At 65.3% G+C, this 11,088-nt stretch overlaps 2 protein-coding genes across 5 annotated transcripts; one reads left to right on the forward strand and one right to left on the reverse strand.

Annotated features, from left to right (window-relative positions):
* The first annotated feature begins 220 nt into the window (after positions 1–220).
* DALRD3 (DALR anticodon binding domain containing 3) lies at positions 221–6,640 on the forward strand. 4 transcript variants are annotated; one of them, XM_062007993.1, is made up of 13 exons: positions 221–2,436; positions 2,524–2,810; positions 2,886–3,166; positions 3,418–3,476; positions 3,560–3,679; positions 3,996–4,066; positions 4,587–4,645; positions 4,943–5,025; positions 5,112–5,235; positions 5,338–5,396; positions 5,500–5,613; positions 5,808–5,876; positions 6,080–6,640. In XM_062007993.1, the coding sequence occupies exons 1-13, from the start codon at positions 2,044–2,046 to the stop codon at positions 6,197–6,199; spliced, it is 1,839 nt and encodes a 612-aa protein (XP_061863977.1). In that variant the 5' UTR covers positions 221–2,043; the 3' UTR covers positions 6,200–6,640. The 4 variants fall into 4 exon arrangements, with proteins under 4 accessions (XP_061863977.1, XP_061863978.1, XP_061863979.1 ...); XM_062007994.1 differs by lacking the exon at positions 3,418–3,476 and having other exon boundaries at positions 2,886–3,132; XM_062007995.1 differs by lacking the exons at positions 5,808–5,876; positions 6,080–6,640 and having other exon boundaries at positions 5,319–5,396; positions 5,500–5,588.
* Positions 2,714–10,980, reverse strand: WDR6 (WD repeat domain 6; the record flags this gene model as incomplete). The annotated part of the gene is made up of 5 exons (XM_062008683.1): positions 2,714–7,683; positions 7,763–7,881; positions 8,058–8,174; positions 8,370–8,465; positions 8,783–10,980. Coding segments are annotated over 5 exons (3,021 nt in total), but the record flags the coding sequence as incomplete, so codon positions are not given.
* Between the last annotated feature and the right edge of the window lie 108 nt (positions 10,981–11,088).

The following is an 11,088-nucleotide window of genomic DNA, read 5'->3' on the forward strand; positions in this document are numbered from 1 at the left end:
GCCAAGGTCTCATGTGGTCTGCCTAGGGGGACGAGGATGGATCCAGCCCAGACCTCAGCCCAAGCAGCCACACACGATCTAAGGTTGCTCCCAGCCCACTGCATCTCCCCTGAAAGGGGCAGGGGGCCTGGGCAGCTCCTGCCCTGCGGACAGTCAGCAGTTGGTCTGGTGCGAGCAGCAATTCTCAGATCACCTCTTGGCTGTGGGTGGTGCAGGGAGCACCTCACTGTGCCATAGCTCCACACAGCTGCGGGGGGAAATGTGTCTCACTCCTGCCCTGAGGCTGCAGTCCTGGGGCTGCAGAGCTGTCCAGAGAGCCCCAAAACAAGTTGCCGTGTTCCCAGCAGAGCACATGCCAGGAGACGAGCTGTGCTGCCAGGATCTGCCCTCACCCTGCCCCCCTCACACACAAGCCCCGGAGGAACCGGTTTGGGCCCTGTGGGTAGAGCAGCCCCCCCTCGCCCTGGCACAGTGGGGAGGGCAGGAAGGGAAGGGCAAGGAGCAATGTCCCAGCTCCCCCAGAGATCTGCTGCCGCAGGGGTGCTGGCGCTTCCGGGGTTCCCAGTGTCTCGGGGCTGGGGACCTGCTAGGCCCTTGCCCTCGTCCCCACGGCCCCAGAGAGGAGTGGCAGCCCCACTGCCTGGGGTGCTGGGCAGCAGTGTGGGCCCTTCAGTCTTTCTAATCTGCATCTGAGGCACCACCGCAGTGGAGGAGCTCAGCTCTGCAGATATAATCAAGAACCACAATGGCACGATCTCAGTTTCCACCTCCTTCCCCCTGGGGCTGACGAGCAAGGCACTTTGCTTATGTGCTGAGTGGGAGGGCAGCTCCCTGTGCCCTGGGACAAGGGGAGAGCCAGAGCTGGAGCAGCAGGCAGGGCATGGCAGGGCACACACCCATGGCCGCCCATTGCCCTTCGCCGAGCCCAGATGCAGCGGCAAACTGCACCTTGTGAGTGCTGCTGATGCTCCTCCACCATCTTGTCACACTCCCAGCCTTGGGGTCTTGGGTAGCAGGACTGAGCTGGCAAGCCTAGGGCTACCGGTCACTTCTGGCCCTTTCAGCCTGGCCTGGGACAGGCAGAAGCAGCATTGAGGGGGCTCAGAAGCAGTGTCACCTCCTCCCCAGGCCGGTGCTGCCCCTAGTCCCCAACCCAGCGGTGGGAGGGGAGCCCAAACAGCCCATGCTCAGCACTGCCAGTGATCCCCTCTCATCAGCATTCCTCTATGCCATGCTGGGGTGAAACTGCACCAGGATCTGTGAGGGGCTGTAGCCCCCCCTCGAGGCCTTTAAGGAGAGTAGCAGCAATACCTTAAAATCCAGCCTATAAACACTCTCTAGGACTCAGCTTTGGAGTTTTAGCGAGCTGGCATTCCTCACTGCAGCGCTGGGGGCACAGGGATAGTTCCTCCTGTGGTACATACTGTTACGCTGCATCAGGCAACGTCTATACTGTCCTGTTACATACATACGCATGAATTTGCTCAGAATGTGTATGCATGTTCATTATTTTATCAGAGCTTATTTACATAGGGTCCATCTCCTTTGGGCATGTGCTCCTAATCACAAAGAGGGGCTTTTAGGGGCTTCAGGACTCTCTGGTGATCCTTGTCTTCATGTTCCTTCAGTCCAGAGTCTGCACATGATCACTTTATGTATGTAACTCATTTCTTCTTCTCACAGTCAGTCTTTAGCCACAAAATGCCCATATTTTAGTTTGTGTCTGAGTCTGTGTCTGCATCTACATCCTGGATGTCTCAAGAGAGTTGACATCTGCATCCTGGGTGTTTTAAGACAGCTGAAGCTGAAGCAAGCGCACACTGAACTTGTAAAATTATGGCAGAAATCAAACTTTCCACTTGACTACACGCATCGCCCTCAGTGTGTCCACTGGCCGGGCCGGGCTGAGGCTGCGCCGAGGTCTGCGAGAGGCTGCAGCCCCCAGAGGCCTTTAAGGAGGGTGGCAATGTGTGTGCAGGCAGTCCCACCGGCTCTCCTCAGCCCCTGCCCCGAGGCTGCACAGCCCGGGCCGCCGCGCCCATCATGGCGCCCGTTCCGTTCCCCTCAGCGTGCCCGGCAGCGCCGCGCCCATCATGGCGCTCGTTCCGTTCCCCTCAGCGTGCCCGGCAGCGCCGCGCCCATCATGGCGCCCGTTCCGTTCCCCTCAGCGTGCCCGCCGCGCCCATCATGGCGTCCGCCCGCGGGGGCGAGCGACAGGCCCTGGCACTTCCGTCCCGCGGCGGCGGAAGCGGCGGCCGCGCAGCCATGGAGCCGGGCGAGAGCCGGCCGGCGGTGGCGACGACGCTGCGGGCGCTGAACGAGGCGCTGGGGCGTCCCGCCGCGCTCTGGGTGAAGGAGAGCGGCGCCCGGAACCTGCGGCACCGCGATTTCCTTGCGCCTCGGGCCGCGCTGCGCGCCGCGTTCCCCGGGGGGCAGGTAGGGACCGGCGGGCGCGGGGCGGGCAGCGGGGGGCCGGAGCCGCCGGCGCCGCGCGGGACTGACCGCTGCCTTCTCGGCCGGCAGGTGCCCGCTGACGTCGTGGCGGGCGTGGCGTCCGTGGCAGGCCCGGGGGTGCTGGCGGTGCGGGGCTGCGAGGACACGCCGGCGGGGCTGGCGGTGCGGGTGCGGCGGCCCGAGGCGTTCCGGCGCCTGCTGGGGCCGCTGCCCGCGCCGGGCCCCGCGCCGAAGGGGCGGACGGTGCTGCTGCACGTCCCGGCGCTGCGCCGGCCCGACGCCGTCCCGCTCCGGCCGAGCCACCTGCGCCCGCTCCTGCTGGCCGACCACCTGGCCCGGCTGCTGCGCGCCCAGGGGTGAGCACGCCGGCCATCGTCCCCGCCCCGCCGCCGGCCCCGCGCCGCCAGCAACCACCTCGCCCTCTCTCGCAGGGTCAGCGTCAGCCCGGTCCCCGCCGTCACCCAGGAGGGCGGCAGGGAGGTCCTGCGGCAGCTCCGCGTCGAGTGGCCCTCGGGCTCCGGGCACTCAGACCTCGCCGGCACCGTCTCGGCCCTGAAGCAGGCGCTGGGCCGGTCGCCCTGGGCCGCTGCCTGTGAGCACGGGCTGGGCACGTCTGCGCTGCCCGAGGATGTCATCTGTGAAGTGCACTTGAGAGGCTTCATGGAGCAGCAGGACTTGGTGGGCTACGACCCCAATCTGGGTGTCCTTCATGGTGAGCCCCCCATGCACAGCAGCTCTGGTGTTACAGTGGGGGGTCCCAACAGCTGGAGGCAGGCCCGTTTTTGTTCTTTTCAATTGTTTACACAGAAAATAAGGAAGGGGGGGGGGGGGTAGATTAAAGTTGCATTCTCCTATTCTTCACTCTGGTTTGAGCTGGAAAGGCAGCCAGGCTGGGGCAGACCCAACGAGGCAGGATGGGGGGTGGTGAGCCCTCGTGTCCCACTCTGAGCACTCTGCTTGCAGTGACGGAGGGGAAGCTGCGGTCCGTGGCAGAGCTGCAGCAAGCTGCTCTGCAGTGCATGGTGAGGAACCCACCACACCCCACCACCTGCCTCTCGCTTTCTGTCACACCACCTTCTGAGCTCCCTGCTGTGCTATACTGCAGGCTGGAGGCCAGGGGAGCTGCTGCATCGTGCATGTGGTGAGCTGCGAGGAGGAATTCCAGCAGCAGCAGCTGGACCTGCTCTGGAGGATTTTGGATCCTGGAGCCCACACAGCTTTGCAGGTGAGGAACCTCTGGCCCTTCTCAGTGCATCCTCCAGCAGCCTTTTGCTCAGCCAGCCTCCTTCCACCCCCACAGTGGGTGCCAAGGCTCCAGCCTTGCCCACGTGTGCAGCTTCCCTTCCCCTTTGGCTGCCCCTCCATACTTGTGCCTGGGCAGTGGGGCAGCCCCTCAGCCCTCGGGATTTCAGTGCCAAAGAAGGGGCAGGAGAAGACTGTGGGGACACAGCTGGAACAGGGCTGGTCTTAGCCTGGTTCTCCTGCACTGCCTATGGTAGAGCTTCTGAGTCTTTGACCCCAGCCTCTCCTCTCTCTTCCAGAAACACCTTGTCTGTGGGCCAGTGAAGGTGACAAACCCCTCAGCACCCATCGAGGCAGACCAGTACTTCCAGTAAGTCTCTGTGTCCCTGTCCTGTGCCCCGACCCCTGTGCTCTGCCTGGCAGCCACACCACACCGCTACCACACAGACAGTTCTGTGCAGTCCCTCCCTTCTGCTTTTCTGCAGCCTCAGGGTTGTTTTAAGAGGACTGGAGGTGCGCAAGGAAGGCCCCAGAAGCCTCCCAGCAGTGCTGCCAGGGGCAGGGGCTGGATGCTGCAGTGGTGTGGTCTCTCCCTGCCTTCACACGTTGGTGGATGGCCCTGGTGTGGGGGTGGCCCCTTCTCAGCCAAAAGGCAGAGCTTTTTCTGTACCAAATGCAGCGATTTCCTCACAGCCCTCTCCAGGCAGCAGCACAAGGGCCTGGCTGTGGTGTGACTTTCCCTGCCTGGCTCCTGGAAGCTTCGTATCACTGTTCCTTGGCTGGGTTGCTGTGGCAGCTAGAATGCCCTGAAGGCTGGGGGACCCATGGGGCACTCTCTGGGGCCAGCTCAGCCCAGGGATGGTGGCTGTGAGTGGCTGTGTTCCTCCCAGGCTCCGAAAGCGCCAGATGTATGAGGCCTCTGTGATGAAGTATGGGGAGCTTGCACAAGGTGAGGGCTTGCTCTGTGGCTCCACACAGGGATGCTGTTCCCATGGGTCTCCCTCCTCACCTCTAAAGCCCATGGGGCTTCCCCTTGCCCTTCTGTGATGGAGTCAGACCCTGACCTTGCTTGGGGGAAGGTCTAAACTGCTGTGTGAGGTGCTGGTACAGAGCAGTCCCTGCAGCTTGGGGCCAGGGCTGGGGAAGTGGGGTGGTCCCCAGCTTCCACTGGAACACCTTGGCCCTAGCCTGAGTGCTGGGGACAGGAATGGAGCAAACTGTGTGATGTCCCCTGTGTTTTCTGCAGATGAAGCCTGGACTGAGGTGATTGATACCCTCACCGTAGCTGCCATCAGGTTTGAAATGCTGAGCACAGCTCACCAGAGCCAGGTAGGACAGGACGGGCAAGCCATGGGACAAGCAGAGCGGCTCTGTGCTGAGCAGCTGGGACTGTGCCTTCTTTTCCCTGCCCCCAGCTCACCCTGGACCTGGAGGACAGCAGCATCTCCACGAAGGGAACCAAGAGCGGTGCCTTCGTGATGTACAACTGTGCCCGGCTGGCCACGCTCTTTGCCACCTACCAGCGGGCTGTGGAGCAGGGTGAGCACCATCCCCATACCCTCCTCAGCCCCTCCTGGGCTGTTCCTCGCCTGCAGCTACAGGGGCTTCTTGGGGCACAACAGTCTGCCACCTCCTTTACAGGCACCTACCCGCCTCTGCCACCAGCATCGGAACTGAACTTCTCCTGCCTGCGCGAAGAGGTGAGAGCTGAGAAGGGCAATGGAGGGACCTGCATGCCCTTGGCTCTGGGGATGGATGCAGGAGAGGCTCCATCCCTCTCCAACACACGTAATCCTTCCACAGGGTGAATGGCTGCTGCTCTTCAACTACCTCCTGCCCTTCCCTGAGGTCCTGCAGCAGGCAGCACAGCTGCCCACAGCCACCAAGGGCATCCGGATCACAGCCCACACAGAGACAGTAAGTGCCACGTGCTGTAGCACCCCTGGGTGCTGCTCCAACAGCCCCAGCCCAGGGCAAAGCCATGTGCTGCCAGGGTTCTGTCCCAGGAAGACACTGCAGCACCCCAGGGCTGCTCCTGCTGTGCCTGGCCTTGGGAAGGGCCCAAGAGTGGCCAGACCTTGCTGTGCCAGCAGCAGCTCTTTGTGTTGCAGGTGTGCAAGTTCCTGATCCAGCTCAGCATGGACTTCAGCTCCTACTACAACCGGGTCCATGTCCTGGGGGTGAGTCAGACATTCTAGGCCTGCAGCCCTCCCTAGGGCCGGACTGCAGCTGTGGGGCAGCCATGTGGGGAAGGGGCTATGGGGTACCAGCACTGAGATGCAGCCCCTCAGGGATGTGTACACGGGGTGCAGAGGTAGCAGTGCCTCTAGGGCCAGCCCAGTGAGGGGCAACCAGCCCCAAGTTGCTGCCTTTCTCCCTGCAGGAGCCATTCCCTCACCTATTTGACCAGATGTTTGCCCGCCTCCAGCTGCTGGGAGCCATCAGGGATGTGTTCCACAGTGCACTGGCCACTCTGCACCTCCCTCCCCTCAGCCAGATCTGAGCCACTAATGGAGAACTTTGTGACAGGCACCAGGACAAAGGCAGTGTGAGGGAGGGCCAGACACATCCTCCCTGGGAGGGTGGGGGGCTGCCCCACCATCAGGCAGGGTGTTTGGGCAAGGCCTGTCCCAGCTCCATGTGGGTGCTCCTCTCACTGCTTGCACAGGGTAGAGGTTGGCTGTGCACCCCAGGGTTGTGCCAGTGTGGGAGGTTGGTGTGCTTGCCCAGTCCACAGCAATAGGAAGGAGGATGCCTGAAGCACCCTGTGGGACAGGCTGGGGAAGTGGGAGAGGGGGCACCAAGGATCAGTTGCCACACAACCAGACACTGACCTCACCTCTCTCTGAGCCCTTTATTGACTGGGCTCCATGCTGGCAGGAGCTCCTGAGGCTCCTGGGCCAGGCCCCCAGACTAGGATCTAATACACTTCTTGTTGGACAAATGCTGTGTGTGTGTCTGAACTCAGCTGTGCACCTTGCCTCACCCGCGACACTCCTTTCCTGTGCTGTGAGGGGGGCAGAACCCCCCATGGCTGCTGCTATGGAGCATCAGTGTCCCCACTCATTTTGGCAGAATCCCCAGCACTGCAGGGTCAGGGCAGTTACACAGAGATAGCCAGGGACTGTGAGGCTGGATCCTGCCACACAGCACCCACCACCTGATGGTGTCTTTGCCTTCTGCTTCCTCAAGCTCCCAAGACCAAGCACCATCCTCAGTGCCCTCTGAAGGAGGTTCCTCTCTAGGACCACGGCTGGAAACCCTGGCCAGGGTAGGGTGAGGACCCCAATACTTCTTTACTGCCTTCAGGCTTCTCCAGGAGGGGTCACAGCCAGATGTGGCTGTGCCGTTGCTGAAGGAGCCAAGCCCACCTGTCCCACTGAGAGGGGACACAGCAGCATGTGGGCTGGGGCAGGGGCTGCAGTGCCAGGCAGAGCACAAGTGCAGGATTCCCTCCCCAGGCAGGGGGGAGCATGGTGTGCCACGTGCCATCCCCTCACTGGGGAGCCTGGGGTGGTGGGGGCTCAGGGGGGACCGTGCCATGCAGCATCTCCAGACCCTGCCCACAGAGCACACACCAGTACTGTAGCTCCCCGTCAGCCCCTGCCATCTCCCAGCAGTCCAGGTCAGCCAGGTCAGGCACATGGAAGAAGGTGGTGCTGAGCAGGTCCAGCCCGCTTGGGCCCCGGCGCCACAGCGCCAGGCGCTGATCCACCGAGGCAGAGAGCAGCAGGTCTGGCCGCAGCACCCACACCCCTGTCACGTGTGCGGCGTGGGCACAGGGCTTGGCCCCGCGCTCCAGCACGCGCAGGCATGGCCCTGGTCCTGCCTCACCCCCGGCCTGGGCCACCTCCAGCAGGCAGAAGTGGATGGAGCCGTCGTCGCTGCCGCTGGCCACCATGTACCGTCCCTCCGGCGTCTCACGCACGTGGAGGCTGTTCACACCACAGCTGTGGGCTGTGACGGTGAGCAGCGGGGCGCCCAGGGCTGGGAACACAGGCTTGGTCAGGACAGTACTCACCTCAGCCGGAGGAAGCAGAGCTGAGCCACCCGCAGCTGCACCCACCCAGGGCCTGCATCTCTCCCTCTGCTTCCTGCAGGGTGGCTGTGGCATCCAGGATGGGGCTGGTGATGTCCCAGAAGGCGATGCTCCCGTCGGTGGCTGCGCTGCACAGGAGCTGCCTCCTAGAAGGGAGGTGCTTGGGGAGCCTCTGGCCACAGCCCTGCAGCGGGCAGCCCTGAGGGTCCACACCGAGACCAGTTTCTCCCCTGTGCCCACTGAACTGCTGGCTGCTGTCCCTGTGAGGACAAACACTTCTCCCCAGAGTCCCATCAGTTGCAGCACAGCGTTCGTGGCTCACCTCTCCCCTCCTGCTCCTGTGTGCAGGAACGCCTCCACCTTCAGCACACAGCGCTGATGGTGAAACGACTCTGCCACCAGCACCAGCTTCCGGGCAGCCTCCAGCAGCCCAAAGACCCTGTGGCAGAGCAGAAGGCAGTCAGCCAGATAAAGGGGCTCCAGCACCTCTGCCCCCCCTGCTGCTGTGTGCTGTCCTGTTACCGGCTCAGAGCTGGTTACATCCACGGCAGCAGCCTCCCCTGCGGGGCCTGCCCTGCTCCTGGCACCAGCCCCAGCTCTGTTCTCCCTGCCAGGCCCCACATCAGCTCCTCACCGGACCGATCCATCGCTGCAGGCAGCAGCCAGGAACTTCCAGGTTGTTGGCAGCTGCTTGGTGCTGGGTCCGGGTACAACTGAGAGCGACATATACCTGCAGCAAACACACAACGCTCACCAATGCCTGAGGCCTCAAGGAGGTGAGTGGCCCAGCAAAGGATACAGCTCCAAGCACACAGAAGATGCACCTGGAAAGACCAAGCCTTTCTCTAACCCCAGAAGACCCTCGAGGCCTTGCCACCAGGCTCAAGACATCAGGGATGCATGCATGAAGCCACACAGGCTCCTCCTGCCTCAGCTGAGCCTGCAGATGCCCAGAGCAGCTATCCCAGTGGAGGCCAGTGTGGTTCCCAGCACCCTCCCGAACCACAATCACTCCTGACGCTGCCTCGGGCAGCCCTTGAGCATCACCTTGTCTCCGGGTCCATCTTGACCAGTTTGTGCCTGTTCTTCTTCCGCTCCCAGTGCTCATCCAGCCGATGGGAGGCCACATGGATGACCTGGCAGGTCACACTGCTCTCGGAGGAAGGGTCCCAAGCACACAGCACCCGGTAGCACTCGATCTGTGCCCGGCCGCCCGCAGAGAAGAGCAGGGTGGACAAGCCCTTGTCATCGAAGCCCTCATCACCAGGTCCCAGGGGGCTGGTCAGGGCCAGCGCCCTCACGCTGGAAATGTGGTCACTGAGGCGGGTGAGGGGCACGGCGGCCCGGGAGCGCTCGCTGAGTACCAGGACACAGGCCGTGGTGTCCTCACTGCCGGTGACAAAGACGTTAAGGGAGGTGTGGTTGGGCCCTTCCACCGCGCCCAGGCGCCGGACGCAGGCGATCTCCCGGCCGTGCAGGGATGCCAGCAGCACCTGCTGCTCGCAGGGCTCAGCCGTGTGCCGGTACAGCATCACGTCCCCGCACTTGACGAAGGCGAAGGCCTCGTCCCCGAAGCTGCTGCAGTAGCTCCAGGAGCGGTGCCCACCACCGCAGGGGATGCAGTGGAGATTCTCGCCAGTCCTGCTGCTCCACACCACAAAGTTGTCAGCGTGAAAGCCCAGCACGTGCAGGTCCCCGCCCGGGGTGAAGCGTAGCTCCTCAATCCACTGCAGCCCTTTGCAGGGTCTGTGCTTCCCCAGGACATCCAGCTGCTGTCCCTGCAGGCGCAGCTGGCGGTACACGCCGTCCCGGCCCGTGCTGTAAATGTGGCTGCCGTGGCAGGTCACCGAGGTAACCCCTGTCTTTCCGTGGAGCCCAAAGAGCACGGACAGCGGGGCCTGCAGGGGAAGAGCCCCTTTGTGTGACAAGCATAAGGGCTCCGAGTCCTTGCTGACATGGTTGGTGCCACCATCAGTGATGCTGGTGCTTTCTGCAGCCCTCCCCTGGGAGCTGCTGCAAGGGAAGAGGAGAAGGGAGCCCCGGCGGTCCCCACAGAGCAGGAGCCCGTCCTGGGGCAGGAAGGCTGCGCAGGTGTGCCAGCGCTGCTTGCAGGGCGGCAGCTGGTACCGTCCCATGAGCCGCGGGCACGGGGCCTGCCCGGGCCGATGGGCAACGTCCAGCCACAGCATCTCGCCGTCGGGGCCGGAGGCCAGGAGGGCGGCAGTGCCGGGGGGCTGCCCGGGGCGGAGGGCCCAGCTCAGCTGTCGAACAGCACCCTCGAACAGCCTCAGCCCGGCAGCGGCCCCGAGGCTGCCCAGGGAGAAGAGAACGAGGCGCCCGTCGCCGCCGGCCAGGGCACAGAGCGTCTCGTCCCCGCCGGGGATGAGGGTAGCCGCCAGAACTCCGCGGGGCCCGACGGCTGCCGGGGGCAGCACGGGCTCCCAGCGCCCCGCCGCCGCCTCGTAGGCCGCCAGCTCGCCCGCCTCGCCTAGCGCCAGCACCCGCCGCGGCCCCGCCAGCAGCACGGCCCGCGGCCGCACCGGGGCCCCCAGCGCCGCCGCCGCCGGGGCCGCCCGGCGGGGCCGCCAGAGCCGGACGCCGCCGTCGTCGCCGCCCGTGGCGAGGCAGCCGCCGGCGGGGCGCAGGGCCAGGGCGCGCAGGGCTCCGCGGTGCCCACGCCGCGCCCGCCGCACGCCGCCGCCGCCGTCCCACTCCAGGCAGGCGCCGTCCTCTCCGGCGCTGACCGGCCGCTCTCCCCGCAGGGCCACGGCGGCCACCCGCGAGCCATGCCCGTAACACACCAGCAGGCAGACGCCCTCGCCCTCCTCCTCCTCCTCCCCGCCGCCCAGCGCGCCCACGGCCCAGAGCCGCACGCTGCGGTCCTCGGAGGCGGAGGCGAGCAGCCCCCGCGGCGCCGCGTAGCTGAGCGCCAGCACGGCGCCCCGGTGCCCGTGCAACCGCCGCCGCGGGGCCGCCGCCGCCGCCGCCCGCCACACCACTACGGCCCCCGCCGCCGTGCCGGCCGCCAGCGCCAGGCGCGCCCAGCCGCTGCCCGCCAGCACGGCGCAGCGCAGCGCCCCGGCCCCGCCGCAGCTCGCTCGCCGCAGCCAGCACCCGCCGCCGCGCCACTCGTAGAGCGCCACGGCCCCGCCGCCCAGCGCCAGCGCCAGCCGCCCGCCCGCCGCCCACTGCGCCTCCCACACGCGTGCCCCCAGCTCCCGCGCCGCCCCGCCGCCGCACGCCGCCAGCCGCGCCACGCCGCGCCGCAGCGCCAGCACCGCCAGCCAGCGGCCGCCGAAGGCCGCCACCCGCACCGCCGCGCCGCCGGGCCCGGGCTCGGCCCGCAACCCTTG

This window comes from Colius striatus, chromosome 15 (genome assembly GCF_028858725.1).
Source record: "Colius striatus isolate bColStr4 chromosome 15, bColStr4.1.hap1, whole genome shotgun sequence".
NCBI classification, from domain to species: domain Eukaryota; kingdom Metazoa; phylum Chordata; class Aves; order Coliiformes; family Coliidae; genus Colius; species Colius striatus.

Excerpts from the sequence above, each read along its gene's own strand:
- DALRD3 (XM_062007993.1), top strand. The coding sequence starts at position 2,044 with ATGGCGCCCGTTCCGTTCCCCTCAGCGTGCCCGGCAGCGCCGCGCCCA. Across the intron at positions 3,477-3,559 it reads AAGCTGCTCTGCAGTGCATG|GCTGGAGGCCAGGGGAGCTG; the intron begins GTGAGGAACCCA and ends GCTATACTGCAG. Across the intron at positions 4,067-4,586 it reads GAGGCAGACCAGTACTTCCA|GCTCCGAAAGCGCCAGATGT; the intron begins GTAAGTCTCTGT and ends TGTTCCTCCCAG.